Source organism: Myxocyprinus asiaticus, chromosome 11 (genome assembly GCF_019703515.2).
Source record: "Myxocyprinus asiaticus isolate MX2 ecotype Aquarium Trade chromosome 11, UBuf_Myxa_2, whole genome shotgun sequence".
NCBI lineage: Eukaryota > Metazoa > Chordata > Actinopteri > Cypriniformes > Catostomidae > Myxocyprinus > Myxocyprinus asiaticus.
In genome coordinates this window covers 18,022,189-18,046,000 of record NC_059354.1, presented here as the reverse complement: position 1 = coordinate 18,046,000, position 23,812 = coordinate 18,022,189, and the positions used below count along the sequence as shown (strand labels likewise).

General features: G+C 39.7%; 1 protein-coding gene across 2 annotated transcripts in view; it reads left to right on the top strand.

Moving 5' to 3' along the window:
- LOC127447853 (bone morphogenetic protein receptor type-2-like) overlaps positions 1-23,812 on the top strand; it is a 117,804-nt gene that overhangs the window by 69,212 nt on the left and 24,780 nt on the right. Inside the window, exons 4-7 of one of the 2 annotated variants that reach the window (XM_051709960.1) lie at positions 15,777-15,884; positions 15,977-16,068; positions 17,314-17,544; positions 23,155-23,269. In XM_051709960.1, the coding sequence (XP_051565920.1) occupies positions 15,777-15,884; positions 15,977-16,068; positions 17,314-17,544; positions 23,155-23,269 (546 nt within the window). Of the gene's footprint in view, positions 1-15,773; positions 15,885-15,976; positions 16,069-17,313; positions 17,545-23,154; positions 23,270-23,812 lie in introns of both variants that reach the window. The other variant, XM_051709959.1, reaches the window with a different exon arrangement.

Sequence of the window (23,812 nt, the reverse complement as noted above, 5' to 3'; positions counted from 1 at the left end):
TTCAGTCAGGGACGAATGGTTGCATAGTTGATACACTCAGTCTATGATCAGCTGTATAGTATGCACACCAGCTCGATAGAAAACAGACTATGTGTCGCAGGACACAGACTGCAAGCAGTGTAGTTTGCACTTGGCTTTGGAGGTACATATGAGTGTATGTTGAGGCAGATCTCTCACTTGTTGAGTGTTAATTTTGCATGTGTGAGCATGTGCAGACTTGTGGCCAGCATGCAGACTGCAAGGTGAGACAAGCTGGCCAAGTGCCGAGTGGCAAGGCAGGAGAGCTACCCACCATCACCATGTCTCACCTTGATAAAGTAGCATCTTACTACTGGAGGATGATCTCTTTATCATCTGAGATCTTTGCTGCATGACTTTGAGCAGTTGATTTCTTTTTGTGTGTTGAGGATCATCTATTGAAAATCTGCCTCTGGGACTAACAAATGAAAGGAATAAATATTGAACACTCTCTGGATGATGGAAAGTTAAGGAGACAAAATGTTCTGGTTTCACTCGCTAAGATGATCATTAAAGTCGCAGATAAAGACGTGAATGCTTGGCCAATGCAGAGCAAGCTTGGAGCCCCATTGTAGTTAAAGGTGAAGGGTGTAATTTATGCGCCATTACCAACTCATTATTAAATTACTTCAATCATTTTCAAGCTTGTTTCAGACACTCTGATCACTCCAAACTCATACCATTTGTTAAGCCATTGTTGTTATGTGCTGCCCAGTTTGGCTGCAGTTCCGTTTAACGGCAATACAGTAGTAATGCAGAAATTACACACTGATCCTTTATCGTGCCAACATGATCATAAAGGAAATAGAAATGTTGCTTCATGTACCCTGAAATTGACCTCATTCTGCCGAATCACTGACACATCCATCAGACATTTTTGCATCAATTCAAACATGTTCATATTTTCCTTTAGCGGTACTGATTGTGTGTCGCACAAGCAACCTCCGAGGTTCTGGTCCCGTCCCGTGGGAACAAGGAAGTAATTGCATTCACATAAAAAATGGTGAGAACGATTCAGAGATTGCATTTTCATAACCTCTATAATTACATTTTTACTGCAGAAATGGTTATGTTTAGGGTTGGGGTTTGGGCGTAGGGTTAAAGGTGCACTCAGTAATTTTTTCCCCATTAAAAAAGTTTTACTCCTAAAGAAATGAATTGTGACTTTGAAACCTTGACCACTCGCATGAGATGAGAACTCGAGTCATACCAGTAACCTTATAAAAGCTGTTTTATTCTACATTGGGCAGGCGCACCTCATGGGGGCAGCCATTTTAGAATCACATGACCAGCTGAATACTACTCACTTAATCTCAGTCACCATCTTGTTATTGAACACTTTCACTCTTGGATTAAATTAATCATGGCTGATTGTGAATAGTGAATTTCCACAATGGCATCTGTAACTGAAAACTATTGATTTTGAATGATGCTGCATCCACACCACAAGGTGTCATTGTGAGTCCAAGATGACACGAACAAAAGTTACTGAGTGCACCTTTAATAAAATGTGCATTCCTGTTGACTGCATTACATCATTTACAACTAAAAATACACCTTGATTATGATTTCTCCCAATTCATTTTTATACAAGTGCTCCGTCTACTCCTTATACTGGCTTTGCTTGAATTCACTTATTTGCATAGATTGCGCCTGAAACACACACATAAACACACACACACACACACAGAGGAGACTGATTCAGTTGGTGGAATGTCACAGTCGGTTAAATTGATGGGACATTTGTAGGGACCGTTGCCATGGAGCTGGGCTGAGACAAGCCAGCTGTGTTTCTGATTCATGGCCGTGTCAGCATTCCGCCAGGTACCCCAGATCTGCTTGCTTGTGACAGGGGTCACAGAGGTCAACAGATCTGAGGTCACAGTGTTCACGGTTACAGATGTGCAATCTGCTGTGAGAAACCTGAGCCCAGCAATCATTGTAAACATCAGCCCACAGACGTCTAGACATTCAACAGACCTAGCTTCTGGGAAATGTACAGTTCTTCTTGTGTAGAACTAGTTTTCTAGATAATTGCCTCAAACAAAACACTCAAACTTGCAAATCTATTGATTAGTTCTTCCTCATGAGCACTTAGGTCAAGCTTAGGTCAACGCTCAAGATTCAGACAATTTTAACTTTAACCCTGCTTGCCATTCATTTTTCTCTCTCTCATGAACTGTCTCTCCAGTCTTGCCTCTCGCGCTGTCTTTGTGTAGCTCAGGTGTGTCAGAGCGGGTGGGGCTGGTGTGTCTGAAAGCAGATATTTCTGCAGCTTATTCCGTTAAATTGGGTTCCTCTCTCTCTTTTCAAACTCAGAGTTGCTGTTTTTGTGCCAAACATAATGACCAACAATGAAACCTGTCCCAGATCAGTATGAAATGTCTCCACCCACACTGATGCGGAATCTGTAACTCACATATGCAAACAAGTCTGTCTCACACCGTGGTTTTTTGTCACCGTTTATCTTCTTTACTGAAAATTCACTGGCTCTCCGTGAGATTATTTGTCAGAGTGGTGTGAATTGCAGTGGGCTGCAGACAACCGGAATTATACAGCAGTCATCATGAATAAAAGATGAATAAAGAGGGACACTGCTCTTAAATAAATTAGTGCTTTGAGGATTAAAGCAATCCATATGTTCTGAAAAAGAAATAGACAGAGAGGGAAAAAAAGGAGGACAGGAAGTGAAAGTGAGAGAATGGTCCCTTTTTGACTCCCTGGATGCCAAACTGCTAACTGCCGGAAAGCATCTTCCTGAGTTTCTGTACAGCTACTGTTACAGGGACAAGAAAAGCCAAAAGTCAATGAGGAAAGATTCCATGTCACAGTCCAACAAAATATTCCTGATCATTTTGATGATTGGCACACAAATATTCTAGCTGATTATTTGCCAGTAGAAATGTGCTAAATAAATGTAAAAAAGTAAGTCTGAATTGTTGCAGCTAGCATGTAGAAAGTAAAACTGACCATTTCTGTTGTATTTCCATGTAATGTGTGTCCATCAAAGATGAGATCCTGTGCTCTACTTTCATTGAATAATGTGCCTTTTAACATCCTTTCTGTTCTTTACAGTTAGTTAAAAAAGTAACAATAAATATTCATTTTAAATATTAAATAGCATTGATGCACTGAAAAAAAAGACTTCTCTCTTGTTAATAAATGAATCGGAACACCTGTGCGAGTCTGTGAGATGCGTGTTAAACTCTTAAAGAGACAGTACCATTATAGTGCTTGTTATACAAATGTTGTTACTTGTAAATTGTACACATTATTTCAAACATTGACAGCTCATATCATTTTTATATATACAGTTTCAATAAATAATATTAATTGATTGAAAGTAGAATTTTTATATTTTTAAAAAGTTAAAATTTGATTATAATAACAGACAAACAAATTATTAAAAAAACAATTTATATACACTTTCACATACTTTTTCAGAACAGGTTTTGTTCAGTTCTATTACTTGTTCTGCACCTGATCAGCCTGAATGTATCCCATTATTTTTTAAGGCTTATTTGTTTGTGATCTTTTCTTATAGTGAAAAGGTATATGAGAAACTGTTATTATTTATATTTTGAAAATGTATATTGTGTATTATAGAACTTTATTTTGATGAGAAATTATAATGTGCATTTTGCTAAAACATTTTTGAAAAATAAACACACATTTCTGCCATACTTGGTAATTTAATTGTTATCCTATTGAATCGAGATGATATCAAATCGTAAACCTCATATCGTAGATCGAACCAAATCGTGAGATAACCATATCATCCTATCCCTACTATTGGCCGATTAATCAACCAGCTTGGTTATTGGTATCTGTAAAATCCACTGTCGGCCCACCCCTAATTTGGTGTTATGAGTTGAACCTTTAAGCAGATAGCCAGCAATTTGTGTGTGTTAGTGCAGGTGTATCTGGCTGTGTCTTTAAGAATTCCTCAACATTCTGTGCCAAAAACACTGTAGTTCAGCTTCTGTTTGCCATATTGTGAGGCCATCATGTTATTGTGCTGATGAGCTGTCTGCCAGAAGAGCTGGAAGCAAACAAACATCTGCTCATTTCCCTTAATTAATGTATTCATTATCTTCGACACTTTTAACCTTAACCTTTACACAGTGAAAGGCAAGAGTTTTTTGAGAACAGAAAATGAGTTTGCGTTATGAAGCTGTAGTGAAATGACAATGCACTTAAAGTTGTCTGTTAAAGCCATAGTACATATAGTGCAAAGTCGCAGCTGAAAATTGCAAATTTGTTAAAGCATAACTATTCACACATTCAAATGTGAATGTTTGTCAAAAAATTTTTACATGCCCGAATGAAAGCGAAACACGCTTTGGCTATAATGCCCTTTAATGTGGAACACAACTCATTGTCAAAATGTAACACGTGTTGTCACTAACAAAATAGCTACGTATGTCATGACATTTAAGAACCACACACATGTGACATAGAAAGCAAGTGGTTTTATTTAGAGATGTGCATGAGTAATCGATTAATCGAGTACTCGTTCAACTTTAAACATTTGACTAGTAAAAACACAACTTGAATTTTGCAATTTGATTTTACTTTGTGCCTTTGCCTGCAGTGGGCAACAATAAAACTGCTTCTCTCACCTAAATCTTGCCGTTACAACTCAATGCATTGGTTGTTAAAGGAATAGTTCATCCAAAAAGAAAATTCTGCCATTGTTTAAAGTGATTGCATCGCTTCAGAAGACTTGGAATGTATGTTTAAGTGCAAATATTTTTTTTTTTTTTTTTTTTTATCTAGATGTTATTTATGCTCATTTTTCTTAAGAAAAACTGGTTCAAAAGTTGTACTTAATAATAAAAATGTCAAGTAATTGATTACAAATTTTTGGAGTACAGTATTTGACTACAAAATTGCTCAATGCCCATCCCTAGTTTTATTATTAGTGTACAAAGCAGATTCCAGCCATGATTTATTTGGCTGGCACAAGGTGATTGTATGGTAGTTTTGTCAGGCACCCTCAGTCTTTTTCCCATCATCCAAAACAGCGAGGAGATGAATGTAGGCCAGAGAATTCCCACTGAGAGACTTTGGGTAGATTCAGGTAGAGATGTGAGAGTCCCGTTGAGGTAATGGTAGCATGAAAGTCTGTTCGCTCATGAATGACTCCCATTAGAGTTTCCCTGGTGTCTCTGGGCCTGCAGTCTTTGAAATTCTCCCACACGAGGCGTGTGAAACATATCTAAGATGCCACTGCTTGTCTGTTGGAAAAGACCCTGTGTGGTACCAATAATCATAACATGACAAGGATGTTCCTCAATCCCCAATGAGAAAAATTATTTTTTGCCATTCTTCATCATTCAGTGCTTTTTTAAAATCATGTTAGTTGGTGTCTAACATACATTAGTCTGGATTTAATGGATTTGTGCCTCTCCCTTAGGAATTTTAATGAAACAGTTTAGATTTACTGATTGCAAAGACTAATAATGACGGAATACATTTAGTTTTGTATAAGAAAACACATGTGAAGATCAGTGAAACGCGTGTCTAGATCATAGCCAATCCAGGCAAGAAAACTCTAGCACTTGTGTAGTAATGTCCCTTTGCTGTCTAGTTATAAAAGATACTAACTTGTTTATAAACTAATTTGTCTTAGTCCCCTTTTGCACCAGCAGTAACATAAAATGGGTGAATACAGTATATTTGTAACAAAAAGTGTAAATTAAAGGGATATTTCACCAAAAAAAAAAAAAAGATTCTGTCATGATTTACACACTCTCATGTTGTTCCAAAGCCATATGATTTTCTTTCTTCCATTCTCCATTTCTTCCATTCCTTTCTCACCAGTCCTCCTATGTGCGTTCACAAGAGGATCGAGTTTTGTTTTTACCGATTAGCATTCTTTGTTCATATCGCCACCTAATGGGCAGGGATGGGAAAGAAAAAAGGAGGGATAAATAAAAGGAAAAGAATAAATAAATCATATTTGCACAACAGCCCAGTAGGTGGCAATATGCACAAAGAATGTGAAATGCCAAAAACAGAAGAACTTGTTAATGTGCATAGAAGGGCTGTTTGAAAGTAGACGTTTAGTAAAAAGGACTGAAATATTTATTTATTTCTTGCCCACACCTATCATATCACTTCTGGAGACATGGATTAAACCACTGGAGTCTTAAAGATTACTTTTATGCTGCCTTAATGTGCTTTTTGGAGCTTCAAAGTTCTGGCCACCATTTACTTTTGCATTGTATGGACATAAAGAGCCGAGATATTTACTAAAGTTCTTTATTTGTGTTCAGCAGAAGAAAGAAAGTCACACATCTGGGATGACATGAGGGTGAGTAAATGATGAGAGAATTCAAATTTTTGGGTGAACTGTCCCTTTAAATTAAGTGTCCAAATACTTTTCATTACCATATATACAGTAAATACTGTGGTATTTATATTGTACTCCAAGTTATTGCAAAGAATACCATTGAATTACCCTTGTACATGTCCATTAAACAATAATATTACTATGGTACCATGTCCAAAATACCATTGTAGTACTTTTTTGTTTGTTTTTAAAGAGAGAACAAGATGGAAAGAAAAGAAGAGAACATATAATATGAATTATTGGAATAAGATCAAGCAAACAGGAGAGCTTTTATAATAGATGGAGGGAGATATTCAGGAAGTGGAACAGGATTGTTCATATAGTCTGGAAGAGGGAGGGACACTCAGACATTCTGCCTCCTAGCTAAACACTGCTGGCTCCAAGGCATGTAAACAGTGTCTATGTATATGTGAGAAGCAAAGAGATGTATTATGTCGATATCTATAAATGCCTGTGTTTTATCCTCTGAGTGTTTAATGAGTGTGACTATATATGAGTGAGTGTGTGTGTGTTTGTGTTGAAATGAGAGTTTTGGAAAGATAATTTTCTAGAAACGAACACCAGTATACAGGCTGACGACGCACTGCTGTGGTTTAAATCTCATATTTATTGATCTGTCTTTTTTATTTATTTATTTATTTATTTATTTATTTTTATTTGGAATGCCCAATTCCCAGTGTGCTTTTAAGTCTCGTGGTCACGTAGAGACCTGGCTGGGTGGTGGAGGACGAATCCCAGTTGCCTCCACGTCTGAGATCATCAACTCGCGCATCTTATCACGTGGGTTGTTGAGCGCGTTGCCATGGAGACATTGCATGTGCGGAGGCTAAACGGCATCCACCGCGGCAACCACGCTCAACTCACCACGCGCCCCACTGAGAATGAACCACATTATAGCGATCACGAGGAGGTTACCTACCCTCCCTAGCAACCGGGCCAATTTGGTTGATTAGGAGACCTGGCTGGAGTCACTCAGCATGCCCTGGGATGCGAACTAGCGAACTAGTGATTTCCAGGGGTGGTAGCTGCGTCTTTACACTGAGCTACCCAGGGCCCCTTTTATTGATCTGTCTTAAGAAATCCAAACCTTTCAGAGCCGTATGATAGTGCAGTGCTGCAGGTCCGGTACTGTTCTAGCTGCTGCAGTAGGCCAGGGAGGGTAAAGTTCAAAAAGAGAATGAAAAACATGCACAGTGTTTGTTTGTGCAATGCTTGAGACAGTCTGAGTATTTATTCATTTGCATACTGTATACAGTATCATATTTTTTTTTATATATTTTTGTCGTCATATATGTGTCCACAGTCCTCTCTGCTTTGCAGAGAAATGCTCCTGAATTTAGCATTTCTGGCAGCGTTCCACATGCATCGATTCACAAACTTAATAAGCGCAAGCAGCTACTATGCTTTAAGCTGTTTCATGTTAAGTTACATTTAATCATTGTCTTGCAGCAACTGTGTGAGCGTGCTGATTTTGTGAGGCTATTCTGGCATTTTAAGGTTTCATTCTGTTTCTCTTTGGTTGAAACTGTTGCCTGTAACTGGTTTTATCATTCTCACTTATCTCTCTCTCTCTTTAGCTCTTTTTGTGAGTGAGAGAGGGAGGCCTCACTGCCTCAAAGCTTTTACTCTTGTATGCAAGGACATGTCTGTGTATGAGGCTGAGAGTGAGAAAATGATGTGAAAAGAGTCACAAGCTAAAGAATTAAAGTGAGAGGTGGATTTAATTGGATTTTAGAGGAGCGGTATGATTACGTGACAGACAAGAAAATGTGACCATTTTGATAGATGACTTGGAGTAAATGTTACAACTTTTTGTTTTCCTTGAACAGAACACCAGTAGAATTTCTGTTTAAGGTGGGTGAACAGTTAGTTTTGTGTATTTTGACTAAATAGGGTTGTGTATAAAAGGGCTGTCAACTGGGCAGAGAAACTTTTCGAATTTTTACCTTAAATATTTTCAAAATTCAAATAATATTCGAATTTTGAAGTTTAAAGCTGATTGTTTTTAAAATTGACATTGTTTCCTTAGTCCACAAGAGGGCGCATTAAATTCATAAACCATACAGCACCGTTACATTATTGCAAATAACATTCCTGGCTGTTAAAATAGAGCATTTCATTTTCAACTAATGTGCATAAAATAAATAAATAAAGTTTTAGTTGGTTCATATTCTCAAATGTTAAGTCAAAAGAAAAATGGGGGGGTGGGGGTGGGGGGGCCGCTTCAATAGACAGTTCATAGTGCACATGGTGTTACACTTGCACTGATTCCTACTACTCCAGACTCAAGCTTCACAATACCAGCGAAATACCACATTGTTTTCTATTCAGTACAGTTGTATGTAAGGTAGCAATATTCACAGATAGCAGAAGTATTTCGCTGAACTTGGTGGTGAAGCGGCGCAGACAGTGAGCCCAGGCCAGGGGCTGTTCAAACAGACAAAACACAACAGACTAGAACCGAACGTGAGAATTTCGAGACAGACACACATTTCCAAGTTGAACATCTTTCCTGACAAAGCATTTAATGAACTCTTTGCTTAATCTGAGAAACGCTTATAAGAGAGCAAGGTGCAACGGCCATGTAACTCTTTCAACTGTAAGGGGCTGTTCACACTGAACGCTTTTGCAACCATCCATTTGATTTTCTATATAAACGTGCGCTAGACTAACGTCTTTGTTTCCCTTTGTTTTTGTTTATTCGGTGTCTCACGCAGGAACGCTGTTTTAGATGCTGTGTCTAATTAAAAAGAACTTTAAAAAGCATATTGGGACACCTGCTCTCTGTTAAACTGTATTTGTTGAGCTGTGTCTAGTCTTTTTTATCGCAAGAATGTGATTTAATCTGAAGTCATCTTCAGTGCTTGGCACACATCCACAATTCAAATACACAGTTTTTTTCTTAAATTTGACAAATATTCGAAATTCGAATTTTAATTTCACAGCCCTAGTGTGTAATTTAGAATTTAATTTTGAGTGCCTTCATAAATAATGGATTCCTGAATTTAAAATTAATTTGAGGTAGCAAACAGGGAGCAGTAATTTAAATTGGAATGTACGGAAGTAGAATGCAAATGTATTTAAATACAAATAAATTAATTTACAGTTGTGCTCAAAAGTTTGCATACCCTGGCAGAAACTGTGAAATGTTGGCATTGATTTTGAAAATATGACTGATCATGCAAAAAAACTGTCTTTTATTTAAGGATAGTGATTATAAGATGCCATTTATTATCACATAGTTGTTTGGCTCCTTTTTAAATCATAATGATAACAGAAATCACCCAAATGGCCCTGATCAAAAGATTTCATACCCTTGAATGTTTGGCCTTGTTACAGACACACAAGGTGACACACACAGGTTTAAATGGCAATTAAAGGTTAATTTCCCACACCTGTGGCATTTTAAATTGCAATTAGTGTCTGTATATAAATAGTCAATGAGTTTGTTAGCTTTCACGTGGATGCACTGAGCAGGCTAGATACGGAGCCATGGGGAGCAGAAAAGAACTGTCAAAAGACCTGCGTAACAAGGTAATGGAACTTTATAAAGATGGAAAAGGATATAAAAAGATATCCAAAGCCTTGAAAATGCCAGTCAGTACTGTTCAATCACTTATTAATAAGTGGAAAATTCGGGGATCTCTTGATACCAAACCAAGGTCAGGTAGACCAAGAAAGATTTCAGCCACAACTGCCAGAAGAATTGTACAGGATACAAAGAAAAACCCACAGGTAACCTCAGGAGAAATATAGGCTGCTCTGGAAAAAGATAGTGTGGTTGTTTCAAGGAGCACAATACGATGATACTTGAACAAAAATTAGCTGCATGGTCGAGTTGCCAGAAAGAAGCCTTTACTAAACCAATGCCACAAAAAAGCCTGGTTACAATATGCTCAATGGGGCAGTTTTAACTGTTCATGAGATGGATAGCCTGAGGGGAAATAACTGTTCCTGTGCATGACGGTTCTGGTGCTCAGCGGTCTGTAGTGCCTGCCAGAAGGCAACAGTTCAAAAAGATAGTGGGCTGGGTGAGTGGGGTCCAGAGTGATTTTCCAGCCTTTTTCCTCACTCTGGAAGTGTACAGTTCTTGAAGGGAGGGCAGGGGGCAAACAATAATCCTCTCAGCCATCTGAACTGTCCTTTGAAGTCTTCTGATATCCAATTTCGTAGATGCGCCAATCCAGACAGTTATTGAAGTGCAGAGGACAGACTCAATGACTGCTGAGTAGAACTGGATCAGCAGCGCCTGTGGCAGGTTGAACTTCCTCATCTGGCGAAGGAAGTACAACCTCTGGTGGGCCTTTTTCACAATGGAGTCAATGTGGGTCTCCCACTTCAGGTCCTGTGAGATGGTAGTGCCCAGGAACCTGAAAGACTCCACTGCTGCCACTATGCTGTTTAGAATGTTGAGGGGGTTCAATGTTGGGGTGTTCCTCCTAAAGTCCACAATCATCTCCACCATTTTGAGCGTGTTCAGCTCCAGGTTGTTTTGACTACACCAGTAAGCCTGCCGTTCAACCTCCTTTCTGTATACAGACTCATTGTCATCTTGGATGAGGCTGATGACAGTAGTGTCGTCTACAAACTTCAGGAGCTTGGCAGAGGGGTCCTTGGTGGTGCAGTCATTTGTATACAGGGAGAAGAGTAGTGGGGAGAGCACACATCCCTGAGGGCACCAGTGCTGATTGTACATGTGCTGGAAGTGAATTTCCCCTGTCTTGCTAGCTGCTGCCTGTCCACTGCCTGTCAAGCTGGTGATCCACTGACAGATAGACATGGGAACAGAGAGTTGGTGTAGGTTTAGTCTGGAGAAATCCACAGACCTGTTTACTCGATAAGCAAATTGAAGGGGATCTAGAAAGGGTCCAGTGATGTCCTTCAGGTGGGCCAGCACCAGTCTCTCAAATGATTTCGTAACCACAGACGTCAGAGCGACAGGTCTGTAGTCATTAAGTCCTGTGATTTTGGGTTTCTTTGGGACAGGAATGATGATTGAGTGTTTGAAGCAGCATTGGACTTCACACTGCTCCAGTGATCTATTGAAGATCAGTATGAAGGGGGCCAGCTGGTTCGCACAGGATTTTAGACAGGTGGGTAAGACACCGTCTGGGCCCTGTGCTTTCCTTGTCTTTTGTTTTCGGAAGACACAGCACACCTTTTCACAGATCTTAAGTGCAGGTTGAGTAGCAGGAGGTAGGTTGCAGGAGGTGTTGATGTTTGTGTGAGGTGAAGGTCAGAGCGGGTGTAGGGTGTGAGATTGGGCCTTTCAAATCTACAGTAGAACACATTCAGGACGTCAGCCAGTTGTTGGTCCACTACAGTGTTGGGGGTAGTCCTGTTGTTAGTAAGTTGTTTCAGGCCACTCCACACTGATGCAGGGTCATTAGCTGAAAACTTGTTTTTCAGCTTATCAGAATAGCTTCTTTTAGCCACTCTGATTTCCTTATTCAGTGTGTTCCTGGCCTGATTGTACAAGACTTTATCCCCACCTCTGTAAGCATCCTCTTTTGCCTGACGAAGCTGCCTGAGGTCTGCTGTAAACCACGGTTTGAAGTTGGTGTATGTTAAATAAGTCCTAGTAGGAATGCATATCCTCACATAAACTGATATATGATGTAACAGTATCTGTGAGCTCGTCCAGGTCTGTGGCTGCAGCCTCAAAAACACTCCAGTCCGTGCAATCAAAGCAGGCTTGTAGTTCCCGCTCTGTTTCATTGGTCCATCTCTTTACAGTCCTTACTACTGGCTTGGTTGATTTTAATTTCTACCTCTAGGTTGGAAGAAGATGAACCAGACAGTGATCAGAGAGTCCCAAAGCTGCTCGAGGGACAGAGCGATATGTGTGTAGCAGTGATCCAGTATATTTCTGTCTCTGGTTGGGCATGTGATGTGCTGTTTGTATTTGGGCAGTTCACATGTGAGGTTTGCTTTGTTAAAATCCCCAAGAATAATAATAACTGAGTCCGGGTATTGTTGTTCCTTGTCTGTGATTTGATCAGCCAGCTGTTGCAGCACTGTGTTCACGCACGTGTGTGGCGGGATATAAAAACTCACCAGAATAAACTAGGAAAACTCCTGTGGCAAGTAGAAAGGCTTACAGTTAATAAAGAGTGCTTCCAAATTAGGGCAGCACATCTTCTTTAACGTTCTTACATCTGTAGACCAACTTTCATTGATGTAAAAGCATGTTCCACTGCCTCTCGTTTTCCACGTTAAATCCGCGATGCGATCTGCTTTGAACAGCTGAAAGCCCAGCAGATGTAATGCACTGTCTGGTATGTTTTCACTCAGCCAGGTTTCTGTGAAGCACAAGGCAGCAGAGTTTGAAAGGTCCTTGTTTGTATGGGTGAGGAGATGTAGTTCATTCATTTTGTTAGGAAGAGAGCGGAGATTCGCTAGATGAATATTCAGCAGCGCTGACGAAACCTGACCAGCCTGTCCTTGGTAAAACTGATTGGAAAAAGATTACTAAACACAGGACAAACAAACAAAAACAAAAGAATTGGAGAGCTCCACGCCATGGCTGCCATCCATGGCGCCATCTTGAACAAATCAACTATAAAATGAAGGCTATACAATGCTTGAAATTGCCAAAAAACTGAAGAATTCATACAAAGCTGTACACTACAGTTTTCAAAGACAAAGGACAACTGGCTCTAACAAGGACAAAAAGAGATGTGGAAGGCCCAGATGTACAACTAAACAAGAGGTTAAGTACATCAGAGTCTCTAGTTTGAGAAATAGATGCTTCACATGTCCTCAGCTGACAGCTTCATTGAATTCTACTTGCTCAACACCAGTTTCATGTACAACAGTAAAGAGAAGTCTCAGGGGTGCAGACCTTATTGGAAGAATTGCAAAGAAGAAGCCACTTTTGAAACAGAAAAACAAAAAGAAAAGGTTAGAGTGGGCAAAGAAACAGACATTGGACAACAGATAATTGGAAAAGAGTGTTATGGATCTTAACCCCGTTGAGCTTTTGTGGGATCAGCTAGAGTGTAAGGTGCATGAGAAGTGCCCGACAAGACAGCCACATCTATGGCAAGTGCTACAGGAAGCGTGGGGTGAAATGTCACCTGAGTATCTGAACAAACTGACAGCTAGAATGCCAGGGATCTGCAAAGCTTTCATTGCTGCACGTGGAGGATTTTTTGATGAGAACTCTTTGAAGTAGTTTAAGTAGTTCTGATTTTTTTTTTTTTTTTCAAATTGTAATAGTAATTTTTCATGTTATTAATGTCCTGACTATACATTGTGATCAGTTGAATGCCACTTTGGTGAATAAAAGTACCAATTTCTTTCCATTAGAGCAAAATCTGAACGTTATTCCAAACTTTTGGCTGCCTGTGTGTGTGTGTGTGTGTGTGTGTGTGTGTGTGTGTGTGTGCGTATATATATATATATATATATATATATATATATATATATATACATACATACATACATACAGTGCATCCGGAAAGTATTCACAGCGCTTCACTTTTTCCACATTTTGTTATGTTACAGCCTTATTCCAAAATGGATTAAATTCATTATTTTCATCAAAATTCTACAAACAATACCCCATAATGACAACGTGAATGAAGTTTGTTTGAAATCTTTGCAAGTTTATTAAAAAATAAAAAATAAAAATATCACATGTACATAAGTATTCACAGCCTTTGCTCAATACTTTGTTGAAGCACCTTTGGCACCAATTACAGCCTCAAGTCTTTTTGAGTATGATGCTACAAGCTTGGCACACCTATTTTTGGGCAGTTTCTCCCATTCTTCTTTGCAGGACCTCTCAAGCTCCATCAGGTTGGATGGGGAGCGTCGGTGCACAGCCATTTTCAGATCTCTCCAGAGATGTTCAATCGGGTTCAAGTCAGGGCTCTGGCTGGGCCACTCAAGGACATTCACAGAGTTGTCCCTAAGCCACTCCTTTGTTATCTTGGCTGTGTGCTTAGGGTCGTTGTCCTGTTGGAAGATGAACCTTCGTCCCAGTCTGAGGTCCAGAGCGCTCTGGAGCAGGTTTTCACCAAGGATGTCTCTGTACATTGCTGCATTCATCTTTCCCGCGATCCTGACTAGTCTCCCAGTTCCTGCCGCTGAAAAACATCCCCACAGCATGATGCTGCCACCACCATGCTTCACTGTTGGGATGGTATTGGTCAGGTGATGAGCAGTGCCTGGTTTCCTCCAGACGTGACACTTGCCATTCAGGCCAAAGAGTTCAATCTTTGTTTCATCAGACCAGAGAATTTTGTTTCTCATGGTCTGAGAGTCCTCCAGGCGGGCTGTCATTTGCCTTTTACTGAGGAGTGGCTTCCGTCTGGCCACTCTACCATACAGGCCTGATTGGTGGAGTGCTGCAGAGATGGTTGTTCTTCTGGAAGGTTCTCCTCTCTCCACAGAGAAGACGCTGGAGCTCTGTCAGAGTGACCATCGGGTTCTTGGTCACCTCCCTGACTAAGGCCCTTCTCCCCCGATCGCTCAGTTTGGCCGGGCGGCCAGCTCTAGGAAGAGTCCTGGTGGTTCCAAACTTCTTCCATTTATGGATGATGGAGGCCACTGTGCTCATTGGGACCTTCAATGCTGCAGACATTTTTCTGTACCCTTCCCCAGATTTGTGCCTCGATACAATCCTGTCTCGGAGGTCTACAGACAATTCCTTGGACTTCATGGCTTGGTTTGTGCTCTAACATGCACTGTTAACTATGGGATCTTATATAGACAGGTGTGTGCCTTTCCAAATCATGTCCAATCAACTGAATTTATCACAGGTGGACTCCAATTAAGTTGTAGAAACATCTCTAGGATGATCAGTGGAAACAGGATGCACCTGAGCTCAATTTTGAGTGTCATGGCAGAGGCTGTGAATACTTATGTACATGTGATTTTTTTCGTTTTTTATTTTTAATAAATTTGCAAAGATTTCAAACAAACTTCTTTCACGTTGTCATTATATGGGGTATTGTTTGTAGAATTTTGAGGAAAATAATGAATTTAATCCATTTTGGAATAAGGCTGTAACATAACAAAATGTGGAAAAAGTGAAGTGCTGTGAATACTTTCCGGATGCACTGTGTGTATATATATATGTATATAAAATGTTATAGTTCTTATAAATTTTACATCGTTTACATAGAAAAAAAATCATCCACAGGAATTATGCCACATGTATTTCAACCGTAGTATTCCATTAACAGTCATTTATACATTTTAATATTTATATATACATATTATGGAATTCTATACTCAACATGTAAATTAAAATGTATGTGTTTTAGCTGAAAAGGCTACATGTGAGTTAGTAGTAAAATGAAAGCTAATCTCTCTCTCTCTCGCTCTCTCTCTCTCTCTCTCTCTCTCTCTCTCTTTCTTTCTCTCCCTCTTTTCCCCCTTCCTTCAGAAGACCAGCAGCCTCTACATAGAGATGAGGCCATCTTCATCGCCCTGGCGTCTGTCTCTATAGTAGCGGTCTTGATTGTGGCACTGTTCTTCGGTTATCGCATGATGATGGGTGAGACATTACTCTGTGTTTTGATTGATTACTCAAGAAAATAAGTCACGTCATTTTGGTACAGTGTTGTGATTGTACTGTGTTTGTTACAGGTGAGTGTAAACAGGGCCTGCATAATATGGATATGATAGAAGCAGCACCGTCAGAACCATCTCTGGATTTAGACAGTTTAAAGCTCCTGGAGGTGAGTTCTGCTCTTTACTGATCTGCTAAACTATACATCACTAAATACAGTGAGATTCCAAAACCTGCATCCACTTTGCATGCTTAAATTTATTTGCTTTAAAATGTTTAACTTTAACAGGGCTCAACGCTAAGGATTTTTTCTACTGGCCCGGTCGGGCCAGTGCTTCAGATTTTCACTGGCCCTGCCAAAATTTTCACTGGCCCCAACACAAAAATGATAAATAGCTGTTTTTACCATCATGGCTTTAAAAATGTGTCCAAAGATAATTATTTTTTTTACATATATTATGTTTTTAAGACAATATCCCCCCAAACTGAATCACATTTATAATTTGCAAGATATGATTCATGCCTTATGTAATCCCATATAAGCACTTTACAGATATAAATTCATAAATACATCATATTAACCTCAGCCGTCCTGCCATTTACACATGTGTTTTTAAGTGAAGAGTTCTGATGTGCAGATGATGGGTTTTCGGTCACCCGTTTAGTCATGCTGTCATGAAACTTTTGCCCATGTGTAGTGTATTCACACACAGGATCAAAGATTTAATCACTGAGTTAAAGATGTGATTATTGGCTGAATGTAATAAACATATGAATTTCTGAGAAGAGACTTGTACCAAATCGGTTGTGACGTGTAATATACATTAGGGAGATATTAGGCCTAATCTGTGAATTAAGAATGTGTATATAACATGAAATCAGACAACCTAAAGACCAACACAGACTGATGCACAAAGCACAAAACAAAAATACCTGTACGGTCCAGAAATGAGAAATGTAACTGGTGTTTCATGAGGATGATATGAAGTAGACTGTTTTGAGAGTGCGCTCGGTGTCTGTGCCTTGGCGCATCCAGCATATTATGCGCTCGCGCATCTTTACGAGATAAATATAATCACGCTCGCTCCTCGGTTAGAATACTTCGTTCGCTCTGTGTAATTTTTGTGCTCTCTCACTTGTTGTTTGCTTGCATTAATGTTATAAATGCAGCACTGGCCCAATCGGGCAAGTGACAGTTCTAGCAACTGGCCCGAATCTTCCTCACACTGGCCCCGGGCCATCGGGCATTCCTTATTGTCGAGCCCTGCTTTAAGTTTATTTTCAGGTTTAAATTAGATTTTTCAGTGTGGACTTTTGAACCCCAAATCCTTCATTATGCATTGCATTGTAATGAACTTGAACCATCTGTGTTTGTTTACCTGCTACAATTCACACCTGATTGATTTTCTTGCAGCTGATTGGTCGAGGGCGCTACGGTTCTGTCTACAAGGGCTCACTTGACGAACGTCCCGTTGCAGTAAAAGTTTTTACCTATGCCAACCGACAAAACTTTGTAAATGAGCGCTCCATCTACCGAATCCCTCTTCTGGAGCATGAAAACATTGCTCGCTTTATTGTTGGCGATGAGCGTCTCACAGCAGATGGGCGGATGGAATACCTGCTGGTCATGGAGTACTACCCTCATGTAAGTATTAATCTCTTTTCTCTGATCCTAAAAGTTGTAGGTGACATGGCTCTAGTGCCTGGCTCCTCTACACGGTGTAGTTTTCCACATTTTACCTTCATCTGTCCTTTACACCTCATCTCTTTGTTTTATTGGTCTCTCCTGACTATTTTTGTCAAAGTCAGGAGTGGAATCAAATGTCCTGCTGCTATTTGAGCAGATATTTTTTTTATCCATGATTCAGATGGATTTCCAGCAGGCAGCCTGTTAAACTGATAGTTCACCCAAAAAAATAAAATTCTCTCATCATTTACCACCCTCATGCCATCCCAGATGAATATCACTTTCTATCTTCTGCTGAACACAAAACATCTCTCTGTTAATCCATTCAGTGCAGGTGAATGGTGGCCAGAACTTTGAAGCTCCAAAAAGCACATAAAGGCCACTGAAAAGCAATCTATACGACTTGAGTGGTTAAATCCATGTCTTCTGAAGCTATATGATAGGTGTTGGTGAGAAACACATCAAAATGTAAGTTATTTTTCTATAAATCTCCACCGTTGACCAGCCCCGACCAGTAGGTGTCGATATGCACAAAGAATGCAAATCGCCAAAGAACAGTTGAATCGCCATGAAGAATCTGGAAGTGAAACAGGAGGTTTGTGGACAAAATATTCATGCATATTGATCTGTCTCTCATCTACACCTATCATATCGCTTCTGAAGATATGGATTTCACCACTAGTCTTATGGGTTACTTTTATGCTGCCTTTATGTGTTTTTTGGAGCTTCAAAGTTCTGGCCACCATTCACTTGCATTGTTAGGACCTACAGAGCTGAAATATTCTTCTAAAAATCTGGGATGGTCTGAGGGTTAAGGAAATGAAGAGAGAATTTTTGGGTGAACTAGTACTTTAAGGGTGACTTGGATGTCAGTGTTGTGTTTTAGCTCCATGTGCCTATTAATTCTCTCTCAGAAGGTAGTTGACTGCTCTTTCCTCTTCACATTCAGCTTTCGGAATTCCTTAAGGAAGTAGTTCACCCCAAAAGTCATAATTTACTTACCCTTATGTTGTTTCAATGACTTCTTATCTTTCTTGGTACACAAAAGAAGAAATTTTGAACCATGCACTGGATGTTCTTTTTGAATAACCACTTATTACTGTCTAATTTCTATCTGTTCCTCACACAAAGCTATTACATGACTTTAGAATTCAAATATAGTGCTCGTATGGACCACTTTTATGGTACTTTTGAATCCTTTTGAAAGCTTCAGTCCCCTTTCATTGTACTTCATGGAATAGTGAGACCAGTACATTCTTCAAAATTTCACCTTGTGTTCCAAGGAAGAAAGTCATACAGTTTGTAATGACATGAGATTGCGTAAATGATAACAACATTTTCATTTTTGGCTGAACTATTCCTGCAACTTGCATAACATGCCCAAAAACAATAAAACAGCATTTTGTGCAACATGTTTTCTTGTACATTCCTGTTTAACATGTTATAACTCGCACGTTTGATTGTGTGCACGCCTGTTTTACATGCCCTGGTCTTTTGAATGGAAATGAGGAATGAGCCACACCTTTGTTGTGTCTGGGCTTTAGACACACATCATTCTGTTAACACATTACTGTGCTTGCTTTTGGCCTGTTTCACTTACTATACATAAGTGATATAATGAACTAATAGCGTAAAGGCAAAAAACATGATAAATTATTATAGGTAATTTCATTTCCTGTTTAGTCATGAAAAGAAGCTTCCCTTTAGGCTAAAAAGAACTCTGTTAGAACCCTGTAGCCCCAAAACACAGTTAGCTCCCTACCTAAACAGCATTTTTAGGCTTGATAGGTGCGCTCCTAATGCGAAGGCTAATCCAAAAGGTACTAAGACTCTAAGTTACCTAATGCTTCATTCATGTCTTTGTCTGCTGCCTGTAAGTAATTCACACTTCTGTGCAAAGCCATACGATATGCCTCTAATCATTATTTTTCTGTCTGTATTCTACCCCTTGACACCTGTCCTCCTTACTGTCTGCCACCCTTTGAGACACCCGTCTTACACCCATCTTTGCAGTAGTATCAATGTGTTTCTTTAAAAAAAACAAGTATGAAAAAACTTTTTCATGATCTATAGTGAATTCTTTTCACAAAAGTCATCATAAAATACAAAAACAGAGGGTTACCAGTGTGTATTGGTAACCGCGTACAGTATCTTAGCATTAGTGCCATGAATGCAAAATGTAAACATGACAAATTGCACATTATCTACTGCATATATACACCGATCAGCCACAACATTAAAACCACCTTCCTAATATTGTGTAGGTCCCCCTCATGCCACCAAAACAGCACCAACCCGCATCTCAGAATAGCATTCTGAGATGCTATTCTTCTCACCACAATTGTACAGAGCGGTTATCTGAGTTACTGTAGACTTTATCAGTTCGAACCAGTCTGGCCATTCTCTGTTGACCTCTCTCTTCAACAAGACATTTCCATCCGCAGAACTGCCGCTCACTGGATGTTTTTTTGTTTTTGGCACAATTCTGAGTAAATTCTAGAAACTGTTGTGTGTGAAAATTCCAGGAGATCAGCAGTTACAGAAATACTCAAACCAGCCCATCTGGCACCAACAAGCATCCATGCGATTATCTAATCAGCCAATCGTGTGGCAGCAGAGCATAAAATCATGCAGATATGGGTCAGGAGCTTCATGTTCACATCAACCATCAGAATGGGGAAAAAAATGTGATCTCAGTGATTTGGACTGTGGCATGATTGTTGGTGCCAGATGGGCTGGTTTGAGTATTTCTGTAACTGTTGATCTCCTGGAATTTTCACACACAACAGTCTCTAGAATTTACTCAGAATGGTGTCAAAAACAAAAGACATTCAGCGAGCGGCAGTTCTACGGACGGAAATGCCTTGTTGATGAGAGAGGTCAACAGAGATTCAAACTGCCAAAGTCTATGGTAACTCAGATAACAGCTCTGTACAACTGTGATGAGGGTTGGTGCGGTTTTGGCGGCATAAGGGGGACTTACATAATATTAGCCAGGTTTTTTAATGTTGTGGCTGATTGGTGTATATTACTTTCAGTCATTTTTGATTGGTTGAAACAGCTTCTTTTACTGATCTCTTGTGGATTCTACTCATAGAATGAGGCATGTATTCACTGATAACACATATTAATGTCACGTTGGTTAATGTTTTACATTTAGTCTGTCCTGACAGGACAGTGTGCGTCTCGTATTTAATGCTCCTCTAAATGCCAGCCCCAGCTGTATGGGTGGTGTCCGAATGTCTGTGAACAGTATCCACCTTATTTTGCAATGCGGAAGAAAGCTGCGGCTGCATTTCCGGCGAATGTGACAAAGTTCCACTGGCATTGACCGCAGTGTAAATAACTAGAAGGTAATAATACCAGAATTTAGTGATATGGTCTTATAAACTATCACACAACCACATGATGTACAGCAGAATTATGTGCCAATGTCGGATAATTTTCTAACGTCAGCATTTATAGTAAAAGAGTAAGTAATAATTCACTTGTTGCTGTGTGTTGTGAAAAGAAAATCTTAATTAATGATAATAATATGTCGACATTTATTGCCAGCCTGTAATATAAAGCAGCATAATGTAGTATTATTGTATAGCTAAAATAGCTGGAAGTGGCTTATACCGGAAGTGGTCCACATTCAAGGTTGATAATGGCGGCACCCTAGTGTAGCTGAAAAAAAGGTGGATACCATTGCTCAACTGTTTCAGCCTTCTCTCTAGATCCAAGCAGTGAACAAAGAACAATCTCAGTAAAAAAAAAAATCATCCAAAATGGTGAACAAAGAAATGTTGATTATAAATATCTCCTGTTCAATGCTGAGAAGTAGCATATTTCAGTCTTATTAAAAAAATTGACTGTTTTATTCAAAATTTGTGTGTGCTGTGTATTTGTTACGCTTAGTCAAGTCTCCTGTGCTCTCCGGGTGAGGAGCAATTTTTGTTATTTTGTGTGGCACCTGTGCCTAAAAAAAGAGCATTCCAAATCAGTTACTTATGAGGTTCCACAACAATATGGATGCTCCCTTTGAAGGCCTGTGTAGACAATAGACAGCAAGGCAGTTCACTAGGTTTTGGAGCAGTGCCTTAGTCTTGGGTCCTGGTTCAATATTCTGTCTATCACACATCGTTAAAAAGATGAAATGCCAAGACCAGTGTCCGGGGACAACCATCATGTCCCTGTCGCTATGGTAACAGAGACTCAGGCAGGGCTGGAGAGAAAGCGATTGGCTTTTATTGCTCTGATGAACACTTACAGGTAAATAATTATTCCTCTTCCAGGAGTACCCTGCAAACAGTTTGTTTTCATTTCCAGCCTTCCATTGTAGATTATGGGTAGAAAATCTCTAGATCTGTTTCCCGTTATCAGTAGCATTCAGTTCAGTTTAGTACAAAGGCATTCAAGCTCAGTGCATAGTATTGCGACACTCTTTGATTATTTCAAGGGCTTGTCATTAGGACAATAACCTGAGTAACTTTACAATTCAGTATTAAGCACAGCATGCCTTAGTGCCAATTAACTAATAACCAACAATTTGCCCCACCTTCAGTTGGCTCACAGTGTGACAATTATTGATATTTTTACAACACACGTAATTACATCCTTCTCACTCTGCAACACCACTTATATGTACATATAAACGCTGCCTGCTCAGCTAATTAAATTGAATCTACATTGTTATTGCAGTAGTTTAATTTGGAAAAAAAAAAAAATAACATCACTGACCTGGACAGATTGTGGTTGTTGAGAAGTGTAAAAAATGTTTAAAATGTGCATGACTTTCTTTCTCCCACAAACACGGAAGGAGATGTTTGGCAGAAAATTAGCCTCAGTCACCATTCACTTTTAGTGCATATTTTTTCTATACAGTGGAAGTGAATAGGGACTGATATTCTATCATTCTGCCTAACATCTCCTTTTGTGTTTCACGCAAGAAAGAAAGTGATTTGGTTTGGACTGGCATGAGTTGAGTAAATGACAACAGAATTTTTATTTTTAGCATTTCATAATACACCATAAATAACATCCTTTAGTGTGTTTGTGTTAGTGCTTTTTTATATATATATATTTTTATTTTATTTTATTTTATTTATTACTATTTATTTTTTTTTACCCAATTTGGAATGCCCAATGCGCTTTTAAGTCCTCGTGGTCACGTAGTGATTCGCCTCAAACCGGGTGGCGGAGGACAAATCCCAGCTGCCTCCGCGTCTGAGGCAGTCAACCGTGCATCTTATCACGTGGCTTGTTGAGCGCGTTGCCACGGAGACATTGCGCGTGTGGAGGCTTCATGCCATCCACTGCGGCATTGACGCTCAACTCTCCACGCGCCCCACCGAGATCGAACCACATTATAGCGACCACGAGGAGGTTACCCCATGTGACTGTGCCCTCCCTAGCAACCAGGCCAATTTGGTTGCTTAGGAGACCTGGCTGGAGTCACTCAGCATGCCCTGGGATTCAAACTAGCGTACTAGCGAACTCCAGGGGTGGTAGCCAGCGTCTTTTACCACTGAGCTACCCAGGCCCCTTGTGTGAGTGCTTGTTAAATTGGATTTTCTCTGTTTGTAGGGGTCTCTGTGTCGGTACCTGAGTCTGCACACATTGGACTGGGTGAGCTGCTGTCGTCTGTCACATTCAATCACGAGAGGACTGGCCTATCTGCACACTGAGCTCCTGAGAGGGGGTGAGGGTCACCCTGTAACATTTATACACACACATTCTCTCAAGTCATTTACAAATACCGGCTCTCTTTTCGATTTTCTTAGCCTTCGAGTACTGACAGTTACCTGCCCACAAAAAAGGATGAGGCCTTGTTGCTAAATAGCATTTGATATTTGAGTTTAAAGGTGTAGCGTGTAATTTTCTCGATGTTAAAATAAGTGAAACATCTCCGAGGCAGAGCAAGTTATTACATTTAAATAAAATATTGAGAAGACATTTGGAATAACAATTATTCACAATTAGACCAAGAACATACTTTTTTTAAACCATGTTAATTTTAATGTGCAGACCTAACTATTAGTTAGCCATTTGTAAGTAGATTGCTTTGAAGACCATAAATGCTGTAGCTCTGTCAAAACATTGCTCTGTTTGTTTGAGCAGTCCAACGTAGCAACCAATGCCGTGAATTTGGGGCGGGACTCTCCGTTTGAACACTGGCAGACAGGGGGTCTTTATTTTTGTAAAATCCATTTTTTCACAGGAAAAATCGCATAATCTGTAATTC